We start from the raw sequence: 20,399 nt of genomic DNA, 5'->3' as shown, positions 1-20,399 counted from the left end.
ACCATGCTTCAGCAGCTGTTATATTGTAATATTGACTAGAATCAAGTCGTAAAGATTATATTTGTAACATTTCTGCCTTTTGGATATTAAAGTAACTTTTTATTATATCATAAAGTACTTGGTCCACTCTCTTATTAGCTCAATGTTCATTTTTCTATGATCCGACTCAAAAGATTCCCTGATCATACAGGCAGTGATTAGCCAAAATAAATTATACATATATATGTGTGTGTGTGTGTGTGTGTGTGTGTGTGTATAAAGTATTCATCAATAGAGGTCAAGGCACAGATCACAAAACAACATATATTTATTTTTTCAACAGTTGTAAGCACCACATAGAAAAGAAAGAATAAAAGGCCAAATAAATAAAGAGATTGAGATTTTAAGTAAAATGTGACATGTGACATCAGTAGGAACCTTTTTTATTCATTTAGCATTTATACCATTTTAATGTCAATGCTAATAGTGTCAGTGACTAGGAATGGTGCATGAAACAAGACAAATCATATACAGAACAAGCATGCAGGTGAATTTAGTCTCAGCAGTGTTGGGGAGGAATTTGCAATATTACAATGCTACAGAAAACAATTTGAGGCTACAAAAACCTCTGAAATATAACAGGAGAAACTTCTAATTTAGAAAAACATTTTTGTCCCTGACATATGAGACCACGGTTTTTCTGTTCTTTAGACTTTTAAAAATCATGATCTCACTGATGTACAATCTTCAAACCCATTTAAAACAGCCCCTCTCCATTCTTCCATTTGTTGGCTTTACTGCATGTTTCTGAGTTCCTGGTGAAGGTTCGAGGGCTAATGTGGGCAATAAAATCCGTCTGAAACCGTGAATTTGGTGTGCGTTGCCGTTTCCTTTCACCTTGTGTGGTGAAGAACGCATCCTGGAAACGCATGCTGGATGCCGTGGACTGCAAAGCACATATATACAATTACACACATATACAATACATTCAAAAGAAAAACATAGAAGGTCAAATATTCCTTTAGCACTGATTAACATTGTGTGGATTAAGAATGAATCTCTCGTTTTAAAATCTTCCTGGTCTACTGACATTTGTTATGAGATATTTATTCCGGAGAAGTTTAAAAATATCTTCTTTTATGTTCCACAGACAGTCTTAATGGTTTGAAATGATGCAAGAGTGGGCAAATGAGGACAGAGTTTTAATTTTTGGGTGAGTTAGCCTTTTAAAGAAAGTTCAACAAGTGAGAACTCACCAAACGACCTTTGACATTTTTGGGCAGGTCTTCATCCAGCGTGTAAATGTCCTCTCTCTTCGCCAATACCTGGGATCCATCTTCAAATTCAACCTACAAACAAGAACACAGGACAAACCATGAACAGTTATTATGGAAGCAGTAGAGCAGCAGTACTAGAGAATATGACTATAGAGTGTGTGTACCTGATACATATATGAAGTATTAGAGCCAAGGTACTTGGCTCCATAAAAAAGTCCATCAGGCCACTTCACCTGAACAGCCTCCCCCACTTCAGGAGGCCCAAGCTGGGCACAATCTCTGCTCTGCAGGGCAAAAAGAGAACAGATTTCACTCTGATGTCAGGATACCAAACTAAAAACATTATACTTATATTGTATGTACTGTACAAATGCATGACATAAATATGTAGGCCTGCACTTTTTTTGTGAAATATAAGAGGCTGTCAACTTTGTAAGCATTTCAGTCCCGGCACCAGGACACACGGCCAGGGGAGGCATAAATAAATCTTGAGAAGTGGGGGGATGGTGTGTGTGTGATTATTCCAGCTTTCAAATATGTATAAGTTAATTTGTTTGTCATTTAAAAAAACTTTATAATGCTCATTAAGGGAATAGATCGTTGGATTAACATCATGAAAATTCACCCATTTCTCCCGAAATACCTAAAACTCTCACTCTTCTCCACGTTCACTGTTGAACTATGAAAAGCTTAAAATTAAATTTTTAGTAAACTACACAACGTTTATGTGAATAAAACACATTGTCAGATTTTAATTGAAAGGATTATTATTGCCGCTTTTCTTAAGCCAAGAACACACCACATGACCACATGTCATGCCGATAATGAATGCCTAGTCGGACTGGGTCTGTTCCAGTTGGGCTACGTCACTGTTGGCAGTCGGCAGTCGACAGAAAAAGTCACAGTGTGGTATCTAAAGATTATAATCTTAGAATTCAAGAACCAGTCATTTGCACAAAGATTTTCTGAAACATGTTTTATATTTTTGATATTACATATTTTACTTCCAGAAAAACCTCAAAACCTCAAGCGTTTGGTTCCAAAACGTGATAAACACCATTTACATTTTTTTTTTAATCGAGTTTCCCCAAAAATCAGTATTTTATCTGGTCGGTATTTAAAAGTAAATTTAGAAATTTACGCAAAATGCGATATTCACAGAGTTGTTAGGTCAAGTTTTCTCCCTTTTTTTCCAAACCGCAACAAAGGCCAATCTCCCTTTTTTACAGGACACACTATATACGCTCAACCAATCACACCACACCATTCAACGCAATCTAGACAGTAATGGAGGTGCCCTGAATACACACGGCATCCTATTTTTCCTTATCGACTTTGTGATCAACAAACAAGGCTGCACGATAAATCGCATGTAACTGTCATGTCATCAGTAAAGCCGGTTCTGTGATTAATAGTACCAGTAAAACTCCATCACGTGCTTTCAGATGGAAATTATTCACACACATTTAATACACAGAGCCATAGATCACTGACAAGCTATTTCTTTCATTAGATGAATCGCATTTGATTATGAACACGATATTGTGTAGCTTGTAAGTGTTAATGTTTATATTAATGCCATTTATGTTTTTGTTAATACAGCACATAGCACTAGTCAACTAAATTACTGTAACATACATGCTTAAGAATAAAGGTGCTTCACAATGACATAGAAGAACATTTTTGTCTAAATGGTTCCATAAAGAACTTTTAACATCTGAAGAACTTTGCTGTTTCACAAAAGGTTTTTTTGTTGGCGAAAGAAGGTTTTTCCAATTATAAATAGGTAAGAAAGATATGGTTCTTTAAAGAACCTTTTGAAGCACCTTTATTTTTAAAAGTGTAGCAAAGATGATTGTACTTTTGGAAGTTTAATTATACAATTTTATAATAAATCTTTGAAAATCGAAATCTGGATTTGAACATTGAGAACATTAACGTTTGCTGTACTAATAAAATAAACATTTAAATACACAAATAGCATTTTTAAATGACTTTTGTTTCTGAATAAATGGAGCAGTTATGTTTTATTCGTGTAGTGTGCTCCCTGCTTCAGACACCAGTGCATTGATTTAACAAACTCATAAACATCAGTGAGTATTTAACAAATATTAGTTTTTTTGTTTTTTTGCTAGCAGTTCATTTAAATGTCTGAAACCTAAAATAAATTGTATGTGGTTTAAAACACTGGATTATAGTGATATAAGCTATGAGAAGCTCTGAACGTGTCACTGAATCAGCTCCAGACAAAGCGTGAAAAAATGTTTTAATTTAGCAGTGAATGCTCTAAATACACTGGTGACCATCCACATGTAATGGTTAAAATTAAAGTAGTTCGAGGGGGTGGAGGGTGTCAAATTGAATTTGAGGTGGCACAAATCGGATCAGAAGGTTACCCCTCGTTTAAAATCATGTTCGTTTAGATTGCATTCCGAGTTTAAAATCATATTCCAGGTGTGGAGGGGTGGGTCCTTCAGTTTATTGCAGGGGGGCTTCAGAACGTCATGGTAGGGCTTAGCCCCCCATCCCCCCCTAACGATGGGCCTGAAGCATATTCTATATTTTTTATGCTTAAGTTTGTTTTCATGCTTTAGCTCGCTGAAAACATGCCTCAAGATATTCACTGGAACAACTAATGGCTAGCAGCATAAGAAACACTCACCACAATGTCTTCAGGGAATGTATCATTGCTGAATGAGCCATCATCAAACATAACCTCATAGAATGTCTGGGCCATGACCTGGGTAACACAGGAGCTGTAGTAACGAAGATTTTTGTGTTTGGAGATCACCGTCTGGCCAAGTTCTAATTCACTTTTGCTAACTTTCACTTTCTGGGGGAGAAGAAAAAAATTCTTGATGATGGGCCGATTATGTGATATTTTCTCAGTCTGTTTTTTAATAGGTTAAAAAAATGGCAATTCATATAGACAATGGCATGAATATGCCTTTTCAAAAAAAAAAAATTTTTTTTGAATGTCAAAGCAGTTGTGAAAAGTAGTATAATTAGAGTTTGACAATTTTTTTTTTTCTTTACAGGTGCCATAGAATGCATTGATGCAATATTTTAAATTGTTATCTGATATCTACATAGAAGGCTCAAGTAAGGGCAAAAAATCTCCAGAAATGGTCATACATGTCCATTTACAACCCTAGGGATTGTCCCTTAAATTAAATAGTCTGTTTTTACCTTATTTGGAAGGGTCATGAATAATAATGTTGTGCTCTGCTCTGACTGGCTGTTTCACAGTGCGGTTCATTTCAGTTGCTCACACAGTAGGAATAAAACACAGGGAAAATATATATTTCAATACTGTCTCTCGCAGTTATATCATTTGGTAATTATACTGCATATAACGTGTGCATCAGGTAGCCGCTATTAATATATGAGGCATTTAAACTGGTTTCGAACGCACGATCATTTTACTTTCACTTTCAAGATTTGCAATCACACATTCTCTGTCTAAACTACAGTGGCAGAACTTAACACATTTTACTTTACATTACATTTAGCAGATGCTTTAATCCAAAGTGACTTTCAAATGAGGACAATGGTATGGAAGCAATCAAAATTAAAAAAAAGCAATGATATTCAAGTGCTTTAACAAGTCTCAGTTAGCTTAACGCAGTTCACGAAGCAAAGTTTTTTTAAATAATATAATAAATAAAAAGAAAACCGACAGAATAGAAAAGGAATAGAGCAAGCTAGTGTTAGATGTCTTTTTGCTTTTGTTAATTGTACAATAAATGAAAAGAAAACAGATAGAATACAAAAATATTAGAAAGCTAGTTTTTTTTTTTAAGAATAGATTTTTTAAGAATAGTATTAGAACAGAGAGTGCTAGAGATAGATGGTCAAATAAAGATGGAAGAGATGTGTTTTTAGCGGATTCTTGAAGATGGCTAAGAACTCAGCTGCTAGGATTGAGTTGGCCAGGTCATTCCACAAGACAGAACATTTAAAAGTCCGTAAAAGTGATTTTGGGCTTCTTTGGGATGCCGAGACGAGAGCATTGCAATAGTCCAGCCTGGACAGAACAAGAGCTTGAACAAGGAGTAGTGAAGCATGTTACGAAAGAAAGGGCCTGATCTTCTTGATGTTGAATAAAGCAAATCTGCAGGATCGGACAGTTTTAGCATTGTGGTCTGAGAAAGTCAGCTGATCATCAATCATAACTCAAAGGTTTCTGGCTGTTATTGAAGGAGTTATGGTTGATGTGCCTAACTGGATGGTGAAATTGTGATGAAATGATGTGTTTGCTGGAACCACAAGCAGTTCTGTCTTGGCAATGTTGAGTTGAAGGTGATGGTCCTTCATCCAGAAAGAAATTCCTGTTAGACAAGCTGAGATGCGAGCAGCTATCGTCTGATCATCAGGATGAAATGAGAGGTTGAGTTGAGTTGAGTGTCATCTGTAATACAGTGATAAGAAAAGCCATGTTTCTGAATAACAGAACCTAGTGATTCCATGTAGACAGAGAAGAGAAATGGTCCAAGAACTGAGCCATGAGGCACCCCAGTAGTTGACTTGGACACCTCACCTCTCCAAGATACTTTGAAGGACCTACCTGCTAGGTAAGACTCAAACCACTTGAGTCCGGTTCCTGAGATGCCAATAGGGTTGACACGGGGATCTGTTGTTTAACGGTGTCAAAAGCAGCAGACAGATCCAGCAACATAAGTATTGAAGTACTGAAGAAGTATTGGAATCCGCTCTTGCCAGTCTTAGGGCTTCAACAACTAAGAGCAAGGCAGTCTCGGTTTAATGTCCACTTCTGAAACCAGACTAGTTGCCGTCAAGGAGGTTGTTCTGTGTGAGAAAGGCAGAGACTTGGTAGAACACAGCTTGTTGAAGTGTTTTTGCAATGAAAGGAAGAAGGGAAACTTGTCTGTAGTTCTCGAGATGGGTTAAGGGTGGGTTCCTTAAGTAGTGGGATTATATGATCCTGTCTAAATGAAAACACTAGTGTGGAAGGGATATGTTGATGTAAGTGAGTGCAGGTAAAACTGCAGGAGAAATGGCTTGAAGGAGATGAGATTGAATAGGATAAAGCGGACAAGTGAATGTCGTGACATTTGCCAAGTACGGTAACCCATACTCGGAATTGATGCTCTGCATTTAACCCATCCAAGTGGACACACACAGCAGTGAGAAGTGAACACACCTTGAACACACACCCGGAGCAGTGGGCAGCTATATATCTAGCGCGCGAGGAGCAACTAGGGGTTCAGTGCCTCAAGGGCACTTCAGCACTGTTCATTCACTCCCTCCCACCTACAACTCCTGCCAGCACTCAAGACTCGAACCGGCGACCTTCTGGTAACTAGTCCAAGTCTTTAACCATTAGGCCACAGCTGCCCCTTTGGTTGTAGTAGGATGATTAGAAAGGATGAGACTTCTTGCCTCAGAGAGTGAAGAGAAAGATGAGAACAAGTGTGTATTTGCTGGTAAAATGTGCTTGACAGATTGTGGTGTGGAAAATTGTGCACTGATGTTTTTAATTTTATTAATGAAAAACATGGCAAAGTCGTCAGCTATAAGAGTTGATGTGGGGGGGGGGGGGGTTGCAAGATCATCTTGATGATTTTACATAATCTGATTTTACAAGATCAGATGCTTGTCAGTGGTGCTCAGGATCTGTAAATCATTCGCCATCATCCTCAGGCATCTCTCCTTACTCTGTTAGGTAATGCAACAGGCTACCGCTAGCAAGCAGCTAACCATGTCCCTTCAGTGGCTTGCATTATTTTATTAGAATGCACGTTATTTGTTTTCCATGCCTTTCTGAATACAGACACCAATCCACCCCTGAACATCACATCCCCTGCACAGCCTGGAGCATAACATTTATTTCCATGATCTGCCATTTTCGATATTATCCTCGCTTGTTTCTTCACAGTACCTGCAGAACTTTTGATGATACGGCTGTGCAGGTTCGGCTGGAATAAAACATGGGCGGGTATATGCAATTGTTGGGGGACGTAGAAAAAACAATGGTGTTTGAGGTTCACAGTATGTCATTTCCATGTATAGAACTGTTGTTATTCAGCTATGCCAAGGTCAATACAGTTTTACATTCTATGGCACCTTTAAAATGATATGGCTAACTATAATGTAAGTCAGTATGATGCATGACAAGACCACCATTAAACAGAAATGGATATCAAAGTCAGGACCCTAAAGAATCCCATGAATGTAGTGTATGTCAAGGTCAGTAAGTGAATTTATGACACGGGTATTTAAAAAATCTATTCAGTTGGCACCAATAGCCAGCACTGCTGCGCTACAGGCATCCCAGTTCTAATCCTGACTCAAGGACCTTTCCCGATCCCACCCCCTATCTCTCTCCCAGTTCACTTCCTGTCAGTTCCGATCTGTCCAATTGTAATAAAAGCAAAAATGCCAAAAATAAATCCTTTAAAAAAAAAAATTATAATTATATATATATATATATATATATATATATATATATATATATTCAATGTATATGGTATGCTGTTCTTGTTTTAAGTGTGCTGGTTAAACACAACCTATTAAAATATACTCACAGAACTGGAGCTCCGTGACTGGTGCCTGTGACAGGTGATGAAAACCACATACGGCCAATCATCAGGCTCCATGAGCACTCCTGCTGCGTGTGCACAAGTGACATGGAAAGAGGTTGGGCAACGACCACACAAGCACTGAATACATGCTCCGGACAGCTTCTTTATCCTGTTACGGCAATATATACACTTCTACAGAGAGAGAGAGAGAGAGAGACAGAGAGTGCACAGATGACAACAAAAATGGCAATACTTTGTCTAAACAAGGAAACAGCAGTGTAGGAAACATTCATTTTAGTTTTAGTACTTCACTGGTCCATCAAAAAACATCTTTGATGGGCTGTTAAGACTTTTACACTTGTTTTGCAATTTCTATGGTCTATAAATGTGTTTATAACTCACCAGTTTATATCTCTGTACAGGTATGGCACTGATGTCAATAGGAGCTCTCTTCACCACATCAATGAACTTCACCTCAGGGAGACCCACAGCACACATCACATGGACCCATCTATAGGATGTATAATGAATGAGATGCTTGATGCATTCACTAGCATCTAAGAACACGATCCTGACCAAACTCTTATTTGCTTATTATTTAAAATACCAGAGAATGTGAAAAAACATACTCAATCTTCTTCTCTGTTTTGTATTTAATAAAATACTATATTAGTATTAATGGATCTGAATAATGGAGATTACCTGTCATCTGAGGTTCTTTTTAATGCACCTCCCCTCAGGTTACACAAACAGCATCCCTAGTATAGAACAGACACACACACAAACAGAAACAAAAAGTCACACATATATACTGTGTGTGTATGTGTGTGTGTGTGTGTGTGTGTGTGTGTGTGTATATATATATATATAAAAGGCAAGCAAAATTGTAATTAGACCATAAATCATACTGATACAGAATGACTGAATTATTACATACAGCTGCCAGGTCTCCGCTCACACATCTGTCGCATGTCCACACTGGACTGACATCATGAGTAGCAACACCGTAGCAACCTGTGGACCAATTAAAACAAACTTACATTCTGTACTATGCCAAGTTATGTGTTTGTGTGTATGCTTACTTAAGATAAGTATTAAATGTGTACACCACTTCTTGAACACATATACCAAAGAATGCTTTATAATAGGTGGAAAAAGCATGAAATTATTTGCAATCATTTTATTCTAATAAAAGCCCAATTTCACACCCTTTTGGAACAAAATGCAGTGGGAAATGCATGACAATAAAAATGTTTTTCTTCCACACTATACATCTAACAAGAGTCTAAAATTGAGTTGAAAAAGATAATTTTAAGATAATATTATAATGACCTGCTTTAGTACAATGGCAATATAAAAGCCAATTAATTTAGCAATAGCATGGTACCTTAAAGGGATAGTTCACCCAAATCTGAAAATGATGTCATCATTTACTCACCCTCATGTCGTTCCAAACCTGTATGAGTTGCATTCTTAAGCAAGCAGAAAAGAAGAAATTTTGAAGATTGCTGGTAATCAAACATTTTTGGGTGAACTATCCTTTTAATAATAAAAAAGTTAAAAAAAAAAAAAAAAAGTAAATGAATGATTAATATTTTTATTGTTTATTATAAATGGGTCTTCATACATGAAAATAATACTTTATACAGTAAGTACAGATATTAAACTTATGTATTTAATAAATTTTATGCACTAGCATTAAATATTTTTTTTTAATAAATTATTACCTTTATTCAGCAAGCATATATTTCACTGATCAAAAGTGACAGTTAAGACTTTTACATAGTTACAGAGCATTTCTATTTTAAATAAATGCTGTTCTTTTAAACTTTCTATTCATCAAAGAATCCTAAAACAAATGATCACCACAAAAAGTTTTCAACATTTATAATAATAAAATGTTTCTTTAGCACCAAACCATTATATTAGAATGATTTCTGAAGTATCATCTGACACTGAAAACTGACGTGATTGATGCTGAAAATTCACAATATCACAATAACAGATTAAATAAAAATCCTATCTAGGAATTTTTTTATGTGTTAGGTTTGTTGTTGAATGCTCTCAGGGACGTACTGGCATGAACTTGAACACAGCAACTATTACAGGCCACAAGAGGACTGGATCCATCCTCCTCTAGAAGTGTGTTCAAGGGACATGGACCCTCCTGGTAAGCAAAGCAAATTTCAGGAATCAGAGGTTGTGATCTCAAGCCCGCCTCCTGTGAAGATGATCCCAGAGACTCTGTGGCAGCATTCATCAAGACATCATGCCTTCTCTCCTCAAAATGATCAGGCTGTGAGAGCAAAAACAAGAGATTGAAATATCTGTATGACACAAAGCACAAATACACAAATCAATACATAGCATCTCTATACAAAAGTTACCTGATAGTATGGCATGAAAAGGGTGCAGACAGCACAGTGTGGAGAGGTTTTAGCTGCAGTTGTGTTGTATTCTCGTTCATATTGAAAATGAGCTTTTCTGTGTTGCCACAGATGTGCTAAAGGCTTTGCCCATTCCTCAGCTTCTGGTTCCTCTTCTTTAGTTGCACAGTCCTCTAAAGTCTCTGAGACAGACATACAAATAAATATCGACTCCAAGGCTGTCAGTTTAACATGTTAATTTAGTATAATTAATTATGTAACTTCACACTGCTTCTTAAAATTATACGTGTGCATGATGTGGAGCAAAAATGTCAGTCTGCACATATACATGGATAAATAATGAAAAATACTATAGACGGAATGCAACAATGTAATATTAGTGCAATTTTGTCTAATGACAGCATGTGGTAAAGATAAATATTCAGGAGCCAGGAAATATTTGGAATATAATAAAACATAGTATGTTATTAATAAAAGTACTAATACAACAATTGTTCAAATTTCTATTGTTTATCGCTCATGATAAAATTGAAAGTGGTTAAACAATCACCATCATCGCTGGCAGCCTGCTGTTTCACAGCACTTGGCACTGCTCTTGCAGTGGGTTTTCTGAGGGGGTGACGCCAACTCTTGGCTATCTTCTTAACAGTTTGCATGTGATACTGTGAGAACAACAAAAAAGAAAAAGAAAGAGGCAAAGAGGACATTCAGTGAGAGAGAGACACTTTCCAAAAAATATAAAATACTGTGCTACCTTTATTGTGCATGTGTGCATATAGTATGTGCACATTTATCAATGCTTTGACACGGTTTGCAAGGTGTTAAGGTATAAAAAGCAACTAAGTGAGTAAGTGTTCTGATTTATGTGTGCAGACATAATTCACTGGATTCACAGCAAGTGTAAATTAATATGAAAGTTTATGGTCAGTAAGGTTTTGATACTTTTAATGAACATTTTTATTGAGCAAGGATGCATTAAAGTCACAGTAAAGACTCACAGTAAAGATATATACTGTATATAAAACAAATAATAAAACATACATAAAAATATCTCAATCTCTAAATATATATAAAAAATAATAGTGAATTAAAAAAAACATTAAATTAAAAGCCCCACCAGTGTATGTGCTTCTCATCTGTATGCAAAATTGAGTTTAGGTTAAGTTTAGATAATCTAAAAGATAAAAATGACACGGCAAAAACAAAATCCAATCAGAGCACATATATATACAAAACAAATAATAAAATAGACATAAAAAATACCTAAAATCTAAAATATATACAAAATAAATTACTTAAAAAAAAAATAATTAAATTAAAAACCCCACTAGTGTCCGTGCTTTTCATTTGTATGCAAATTTTAGTTTAACAATCAGAGCACATCTTTTATTAAACATGCAGGTAAAACTTTTGACCGTTGAGATTTTACTGTGAGCAGGTTCATCCTGTAGGTTATGATTAAAGTTGAAACCAGGCAATCAGCAAAATGTCTTGTCACCACAGTCACTGTTTGGTCAGGTCAGAATCTAAGAACTATGTTGAGGAGAGGACGCATTTCTTTTCATTGTATAGCACCAGAACTCACTGTACAGACTTCCCCTGGCTCCAAACTCGTTTCCACATACTCAGGGTCACTCATGGCGTTCTCCTCACTGGATTCACTGCTGCTGTCAGCACCTTTATTCCCTGATTCACACGAATCAGAGTCGCTCACAGACCCATCGTCCTCTGACTTTGGACCTTCATAATACTCCTGACCTTTAAACTCTTCCTCCTGAGGTTCCTGAGAGTCTGTCTGCTCACGGAGCACACAAGCTTCAGCTGGTTCCAACTCCAGGTACTGCTCCTTCAGATCAGGAGGTGCGTTTGGAGCCATGTCTCCAATATGGCACTGCATAGGAATGGGCTCCAGGTTGGTCCAAGTCTGAGTGCATGGTGAAGAGTTTGGAGAATCAGGGAACTTTTCTTTTTGGCACCCTGATTCGGACCACATGGTGTAGGGCAGCGAGTCATGGGCATAATCTGTAAGACTGCTCACACCTGTGGTAAGACCAACTACCAGCTCAGGCTGCAAGCTCTCGATGAGCACTGCAGGATTCTGGGAGCTGAGGTTTTTCCAAATGGTGAAGGGTTTGGACTCCATGTAGGGGCCCTGGGAGCATGTGAGCTGCTCTTGGAGACTGAGAGAACTTTGTTTGTCTCCACTGGCCATTTCAGAGTCACAGGTGTCCATTGAATCCACATCTGCTACGGTAGAACATTGTAAAATACTCTGACTAGTGATTTTAGAAATGGACTCATTTTGAGTGTTCCTGTCTGCGGATGGGATGTGTTCATATCCTTCCTGTTTGGATTCCTCTGGTGGCCCCCATTTTGAAACTAAGGAAGGAGATGCTGGTTTTGCTCTAAAGGTGTCTGAGATTGAGTTTTGTGTTTGGCTTGCACCTTCTTGGAGTGCAACAAAGAGCCAATCGGGAAAATGTCTTTCAGAACAAGTCCCCACATCATCGGTTGTAACAGGAGGAGAGTGTGATTTTTCCAGATAGAGAACAGGTGCATTAATGTTGGGACTGTGAGGTCTGTGATTTGTGGTGTCTGGTCGGACAGCGAGAGTCAGCGAGGGCATTTCAGGTGCGAGAGATTGAGGATTGACTCTCTCTTCTATGAGCTCGGGCATTAGAAGAGGCATTTCACTAAATGAAGCATTGTGGATTTCAGCGTTTGTTCTGTTTTCTGAGGTTTCCAAACCCTGAAGAGCAGAGTCTAGACGGATCGAGCTTTGCTCTTTGTAAAGTGCTGATGTGCAGCAATCAATGCTGTTCTCAGTCAAGAGATCGGCAACCTGCTCTTCAGTTTCAATTTTAGATTGTTGGGAATCAGTTTCTGAAAATAAAATGGCAGTACCAGTGGAATTAAGTCTCGCTGAATGGGTCACAGGAATAGAAAGAGCACTCTTTATTGAAACAGGTTCACAGTTTAGTTTAGTCCTTCGATAAGGACTTTCAGCAGTTCTTTCTGAGTCCAGAGTCACATCTACAGTGACGCTGCTGTCTGAGGTTAATTCAGGTCCAGGGTGTGCAGTGGAGTTTGAGTTTGTGGATACTCGACCTTCATTGAAAATTAAAGATGTCTGGGAGCTTGTATGACCTAGATCGAGATCACTCTGCCTGGATGTGGGGATGAGTAGAGGGGAATCATCTTTGACTTGTCTGGTGGAGTGGGCCAGCAAGTCATTCTCCACTCTTGTTACTTTCACAACACACATTTGTCGGCATGGACCAGTGAGCCCTAAAAAAAGACAAAACAATAAAACCGAGACATAAACAGACATGTAGTTATAGCTGAACTCCAAAGTTTGGGGATTTCAATGATTGTGTTTAACAAGTATACAAAACAGTAATCTTTTTTATAACGGTTTCCCTATTTAATATACTTTTCAATGATATTCATTCCAGTGATGGCAAAGCTGAATTATTAACAGCCTTAAATCATTCTGAAATGTCAAAACATTTCTTGTTATTGTCAGTTGAAAACATTTGAGCTGCTGCTTAATATTTGTGTGGAATCAGTGGATTAATATTTTGTTGATCCATTTTTCAGGATTCTCTGTTGAATATAAAAGTTAAAAGAGCAGCATGTATTTGAAATATAAATCTTGTCAAATTAAACATGTCACTTTTGATAAATTGGAAACACTTTACATTAAGGTGTCATTCGTTAATTAACATGAACCAACAATGAACTACATTTAATACACTCTTTATTAATCTTTGTTAACGCGAGTTAATAAAAATACAGTCGTACATTCATTGTTTGTTCATGTTAGTTCATAGTGCATTAACTTATGTTAAAAAACGTGTTATTTTAATAATGCATGAAATGTAAAAAGAAATGCAAAATGTTACCGGACAATTGCATCTATTTATTTGAAATGTTTCTATTATTTTCTGCATTTAATCTATTTATTAAACTATTTAGACACTGCTAAATAAAGAATTTAAAACATACTGATCCCAACATTAGTGTGCATTTAATTTTCATTTATTCAGATAATGTATTTTATTTATTTTGGAATTTTTCTGACGGGCCAGTCAAAACATTATACCATAGACCACACGTTTTCATTTGGATTTGACAAAAAATGCTATGTTGTGATGAACTAGGACTAGAACTGTACTAAATTTGAGTGTGTTATCAGATCACATCAAATTATATTTGAAAATTAATAACACAAAATAAATATGGAAATGCATTTACATTTATTTCTGAATTAGAGAACAACTGCAAATGACTCAGCAGTAGCATGGGAATGTGTTAAAGGAGGACATGTATTGTGATTGACAGCCTTTTAATTCACCTGAGTACTGTGATTGATTCTGGTGTTTTATTGAGTCTTCATTATCCTCGCTTTTCGATGTTAAAGCTGCTTCTCTACTTCTGCGTCCACCCCCTTTCTCTGGTGCAGAGTCCACAGTCTTCAGTCGTTTGGAGCATGCATGTGGATAATGGAGACTGTTGATACAAAAAGATGAATCATCCACTATCCGAGACTGTGAACTGAACCTGCTAGCAAACAGCATTTTTGTTTCAAACAATATCTATACTGATTGACCTCTGCAAAGAAATTGTTTCTACCTACAGTATCAAATGTTAAGGTCTGATCATTTTTTTGTAAAGTACTTTAAATAGTGTGCTCAAGTACTCAAACTCATACTTAAATACTACAACATTATATATTTTTTTACATTTTAAGTTCATGTTATTTCTTTTTTATTTAATTTCAACTTTCTTTTAATGAACAAAAATGAATTATAATATTTTAGTTAACAATAACTACCGTATACTAAAGCAGAGGGAAGAGTGGAAGCAGACTTATAACCCAAATTGCTCAGCCAATGCCTCTTCAAACTATTGTTCTGAAAGCAGTTGACCTGAAAAAGGAAGCTGACTATAGAAGGTTTACCTTGTTGAAACCCTGCTTATACCTTGAGGTGGAAGGTGCTTTCCTGCGACGCCTCTGAAGCCAGCTCTGCAGCTCCGGTGTGGTGCTAGGTGTGGCCAAGCTGTGATCCAATGGACATGAGTCTTTGCCTTGTGTCCAAGCCTGATAGCGATCTGGCTGGAATCGTCTAACAAATGGATCCATGGAGATCTTCACCATGTCCTTACTGCATGTACACTGCAAGAGGACAGGTTTTTACACAAAACAATAAAATAAAATAAAAGAGCATCCAATGTTCACCAGTTGCAGACGAAGGTAACATGAAGGTGCCGGATTTCCATCAGCAACAGCTGTTATTAAGTGCTTCTTAGTACCTGCGTAGCAACTTTTCCATAATTGATCCACCGGATACTAGCGAAATTGGTGGATTCAGCACAGTTGAAGCCGTGGTTGAAGCCAGCGTGGTAACCATAGGGAAACGTGATCATAAACTCCCCCGCTTCCTGTGTTATCTATAATAATATATCAGTGTATTGTGAACACATACTTGGCGAAATGAGACACCACAACATTATTCTTAAAACTAAAATAGTTTTAAAAGACTGTGGATTGCCTTATCAAATGGTATGCTGTATTTCTTTAGTACAGAGGGGGATATCAGTGTCATCTTGTGTCTCAGGAACGCCTCACAGCTTTTAAAACTGTTAGGAAAGAAACCTAAAGACAAAGACACATGTATCACGCCCAGCACAACACAAAGTGAATTGTTATATCTAGGTTATCTAGATACATCCATACACCTTTTTTTGTGGACATGTCCTGTCCAGGATATCTAAATTGCCTAAAATGTCTAGGTTTATGACTTGTTTTGCTATTGATGTGCTCTCTACCGTTCTCATACATTATATGCGTGCTTATTTGAATTGCTTTGACCGTTTTCTGTAGCCACCACCTTCTTGCACAGCATGATTGGTTGATCATATACAATTCCTGCGCACTTTTGGTCAAACTAATTTTGAGTTGTTACTTTCAGGAAGTATGAAAACAATAAGAAAACAAAGTCAAAACCTGGACATTTTACTGTATGCAAGTATATCTATCTTTAGAAAGTATGCAAAAAATGAGGAGATCAGTTGCAAAAGCCTCTTAGTGCAGTCTGAAATCTTCTTCTAAAATTAGCTTTTTCTTTATCAGGCTCCTATATTTATGTTCAGTTATTTCACTTTCATTGCTTAGAAAATGACAATTAAAGTAAATTCACTGAATTTAAACAAAGTAGCCTGATAAAAATGCTAATTTTAGATAATAATTTTAGATGATACTTAGAGGCTTTTGCATCTAAACTCTTCATATATATATATATATATATATATATATATATATATATATATATATATATATATATATATATATATATATATATATATGTATGAAGAGATTTATTTCATATTAGATTTGAATAAATGGCACACTCTTTTAGTTTTACATTAAAAAAAGAAATTACCTATGGCAAGACGTTCCAATCTCTTCCCATGCTCTGGAGGGATGGCATACCTGTGAAAATGGCATTTATTTATTTTTTTTAAATGGCAGAATTTCAGGTCCTCTGAGGTAGATGAAGAAAGAAGTTCAAATAGATCCATGCTTTCTCAAGAAACACAGAAAACCACAGTGAGTCCTACCAGGATTTGGGCTCCCCAAAGTGCAGGTAGTTGATGCTGTAGAGGTCCATGTCCTCCGTGTGCCAGGAGAAGCTGGTTTTCCACATTCCAAAGTACAGATAGGGTGTGTTTACACCCTGAATGGACACTCCACAATCCTCTTCAATCACATCCAAGATTGAGTTCAGGTGCCCGATGTTCCACTCCTTAATGTCCTGAGATAAGAGCAGCAAACATTAGCTCAACTATCACCTGCTTACCACTTCACAGCACAATAAAGAAAGTACCATGGCACTACCAAGATGTTTTCGATTCTTATACATTTCCCAAATGATTAATGAATATTTTTTGTGTTTTTATTTTTATCATAATTATGGTAATTTATGACCATATTCATTCATCCTTAACACACATGGCATTCACATTCCATTTGAGAAATGTTGTGCTGGACATTCAGAGCACAAGGGCTGTGGTCCACCTGCATCCTCACCTCATCATAGAGTGTGCCGCTCACATCAGCACCATAGATGGGCGAGACGAATGTCAGATTCTTCCAGTACTTCCTCTCCAGGTCTTCATAGTTCAGGTAGCGAGGTGTGCAGTACCTGAGTAGGTAAATCACACATCTCCAGATGGCCTTAACGAATATAGGTCAATCCATCATTTAAAGGAATCTTATTACTGAGTGCAATAGAAGTCCAGCATATATCAATGCATAAAGGAACCAAACCAGAGGTGTTTGTAAACTGCATGGCATTATATGAAACTGTATTTTAAACATACATATTCCAATAATACTTTCCAAAAATATTTTAGTTTAGATTAGAGTTTAATATATGGAGTGTTTATTTATTTATTGATTTCTATTTAGTAAACACATCTGCTATCGTTTATGCACTGCTTTGCTTTTTTGGAAATATGGAAGAATAACCTAGACTGTAGGTTATGGCTGAATACGGTATAAAGAAATGGAAAGAATGTGAATGCAATCCACAGAATATTACTGCATGCACATACTTCGTTTAAATGTAGTTAGAGTAGAATAACAGTTGTCACTTACATGTCACTGTTGGCCAGTCTGCGGAATTCTTGCACAGTGAGCGGTTTCTTCTGGATGTTGTACTGGGTGAAGAGTCCTGATTGGCCAGCCACCATCTGCTGAATAGGTGCTTGAATGACCAAATCATCAATATCATCGTAATTGCGACGTGGCTTCCAGCCCTTGGGTGGAATAATCTGTGGAAGTAATGAAGATTTAAGAAATATGAAGCCACTGTTTTTGGTCCAAGAGAGAGTGTGTGTATATACACTGTGTGTGTGTGTGTGTGTATATTATATATATATATATATATATATATATATATATATATATATATATATATATATATATATATATATATATATATATATATATATATATATATATATATATATATATATACACACATATATATATTAAGACAATAACAAAATAAAAATGATCATGGTATATTATATTTTATATATTACCTTCTATTATTTCTATTAAAGTTACTAAAATATTAAAGGATTACACAATATTATTTGATTACTATCTTACTATTACTACAATTATTATTATATTTTATATATATTTTATAATTGAGTTGTGATCTTTTTTTAAATATAAATAAATAATAATAATAATTAAAAATAAAAAGCCCATCACTCTTTTGTGCTGTCCTCACTGATTGAAAGTAAAACTAACATACAATGGACCTATATTGTGCATTTAGATTTTATATTTTGGACTGTTGTTATTATTATTATATGTACAATACACATTTTACTGTCCATCACATGCATAAACATACCAACCTTGGCCAGTCCAGCACGATGAGCTCCCTGAGACTCCATGTAAACCAGGTACTGGTTAAAGTCCTTAAACTCCTCCATGGTAGGTCTGAAGGTCATGATCTTACACGCAGGGTTAGCCGGGGCACTTGCCCCAACACCTGCCATCCTGACCTCTCCCTGCTGCCTCCCAGAGGCTCTACCTGCAGGGCACACCGTCTGCAATTATACTTCCCCCTTCACAATCATGATTATACAACAAAACATGCTGTGATTAACACAGTAAGAGTTACAAAAGTCCCACAGCTTCTTCTTGCATGCATTTGACTGACCGTCTAGCCATAGTAACATAATGATGTGGGTCCTGTACGGACTAACACCGACTATGATTTCATCACTGCGATCACTGGCAATCAAACCTACAGATATAATCCAACAGTGTGTTTACTTACATCATTTTCAGTTCTAAAGGAATTTGCCATAAATCCATATTTATAAATGAAGTCAGCCCTATGCATCATAATTCACTATTAAAGCTTAATGCAGCAAGCCCAAAAGTGTCATTTACAAGCGTCTAACGTTATGTGCATGAGTTATTAATGCAGGCCCACTCCCATAATCTGCTGATAACAATGACATAAAAGGCAGACTAGATATAGTCGAAATACCTATATAAAAGCTTATCGCATGAGTGTAAACTGCCTGCGGTATGATTTTTATCGTTTAAACTACACCGTTTACTGTACTCAGATAGATTTGTTTACAGTTAGCCCATTAGCTGCTATAGTGTCCACATTAAATGTCCACTTTTTCTAGTCTCGTTGTCAAAGTTATTCTCTGAGCGCATAATAGCAAAATGAACCTGTTCCTGTGGGCATAACACATCCGTTCTCTGTCATGTGTAAACGTGATTAGAAATACCTCAGTGTAGTGTTTGTGGGCACGCAGTCCAGTCCCTTTAAACACCCCAGCTGATCTTCATGACAGTGCTCTGATCTCACACGATTTCGTTTCTGCTTCTCTTCATCTCGCTCTGGGTTTAAGAGAGCGCAGCACCATCTGGTGGACTGTATGTTATATAAATACATTACAAAACAACTTTATTAATCTTTGAGGGGGAGTTTAGTTTTTGGCATAAAAAAATGTTGAAATCAGATGCAGCACATGTATAGTCAAGATTGTTTGCCTTAAAAATGTGCGTTGTCTTAAATAAAATAGTTAAGAATAATTTTTTATCGAATAAATTAAAAATGAACGTTTTAAGGGTATGGCTTGTCTAAATATTTTTTTTGTTAATTTAATAAAAACATTATTCACATATTAAATAGATTGTTTCCATTAGGCCATTATTTCCATTAACTGGTGATATTTCTCACGTGACGTCACAGCCTTAAAGGGTTAGTTTACCCAAACAATTAAAATGATGTCATTAATGACTGCCCTCATGTCATTCCAAACCTGTGAGACCTCCATTCATCTTCGGAACACAGTTTAAGATATTTTAGATTTAGTCCGAGAGCTCTCAGTCCCTCCATTGTGTGTACGGTATACTGTGCATGACCAGAAAGGTAATAAAAACATAATCAAAGTAGTCCATGTGACATCAGAGGGTCAGTTAGAATTTTTTGAAGCATCGAAAATACGTTTTGGTCCAAAAATAGCAAAAACTATGACTTTATTCAGCATTGTCTTCTCTTCCGGGTCTGTTGTGAGCGAGTTCAAAACATTGCAGTTTAGTGATATCACGAACTAATCATTCGATGTAACCGGATCTTCTTGAACCAGCCAATGTTTTG

At 36.6% G+C, this 20,399-nt stretch overlaps 1 protein-coding gene across 3 annotated transcripts; it reads right to left on the bottom strand.

The window, feature by feature from the left end:
* Positions 1-289: 289 nt before the first annotated feature.
* Positions 290-19,647, bottom strand: kdm4c (lysine (K)-specific demethylase 4C). Of its 3 annotated transcripts, XM_052545263.1 has the most exons (22): positions 19,525-19,647; positions 18,628-18,806; positions 17,852-18,027; positions 17,282-17,396; positions 16,813-17,006; positions 16,635-16,684; positions 15,744-15,847; positions 15,505-15,642; positions 15,174-15,367; positions 14,546-14,700; positions 11,774-13,476; positions 10,739-10,850; positions 10,189-10,370; positions 9,878-10,097; positions 8,739-8,815; positions 8,504-8,559; positions 8,204-8,312; positions 7,805-7,993; positions 3,919-4,089; positions 1,421-1,540; positions 1,236-1,328; positions 290-925 (listed from the first exon to the last, which is right to left on the bottom strand). In XM_052545263.1, the coding sequence occupies exons 2-22, from the start codon at positions 18,769-18,771 to the stop codon at positions 737-739; spliced, it is 4,491 nt and encodes a 1,496-aa protein (XP_052401223.1). In that variant the 5' UTR covers positions 18,772-18,806; positions 19,525-19,647; the 3' UTR covers positions 290-736. The 3 variants fall into 3 exon arrangements, with proteins under 3 accessions (XP_052401223.1, XP_052401224.1, XP_052401225.1); XM_052545264.1 differs by lacking the exon at positions 3,919-4,089; XM_052545265.1 differs by lacking the exons at positions 18,628-18,806; positions 19,525-19,647 and having other exon boundaries at positions 17,282-17,428; positions 17,852-17,997.
* Between the last annotated feature and the right edge of the window lie 752 nt (positions 19,648-20,399).

This window comes from Carassius gibelio, chromosome B1 (genome assembly GCF_023724105.1).
Source record: "Carassius gibelio isolate Cgi1373 ecotype wild population from Czech Republic chromosome B1, carGib1.2-hapl.c, whole genome shotgun sequence".
Classification (NCBI taxonomy): domain Eukaryota; kingdom Metazoa; phylum Chordata; class Actinopteri; order Cypriniformes; family Cyprinidae; genus Carassius; species Carassius gibelio.
Note: the sequence above shows the minus strand (reverse complement) of the source record. Positions and strands in the feature narration are given on the sequence as shown.

Bases quoted from the DNA above. Each gene is read 5' to 3' on its own strand.
- kdm4c (XM_052545263.1), bottom strand. From the start codon at position 18,771: ATGGCAGGTGTTGGGGCAAGTGCCCCGGCTAACCCTGCGTGTAAGATC. The intron at 15,368-15,504 runs GTACTAAGAAGC...GTCCTCTTGCAG, and splicing joins ATGGAAAAGTTGCTACGCAG to TGTACATGCAGTAAGGACAT. The intron at 10,851-11,773 runs GTGAGTTCTGGT...TTGTTCTCACAG, and splicing joins AGCCAGGGGAAGTCTGTACA to TATCACATGCAAACTGTTAA.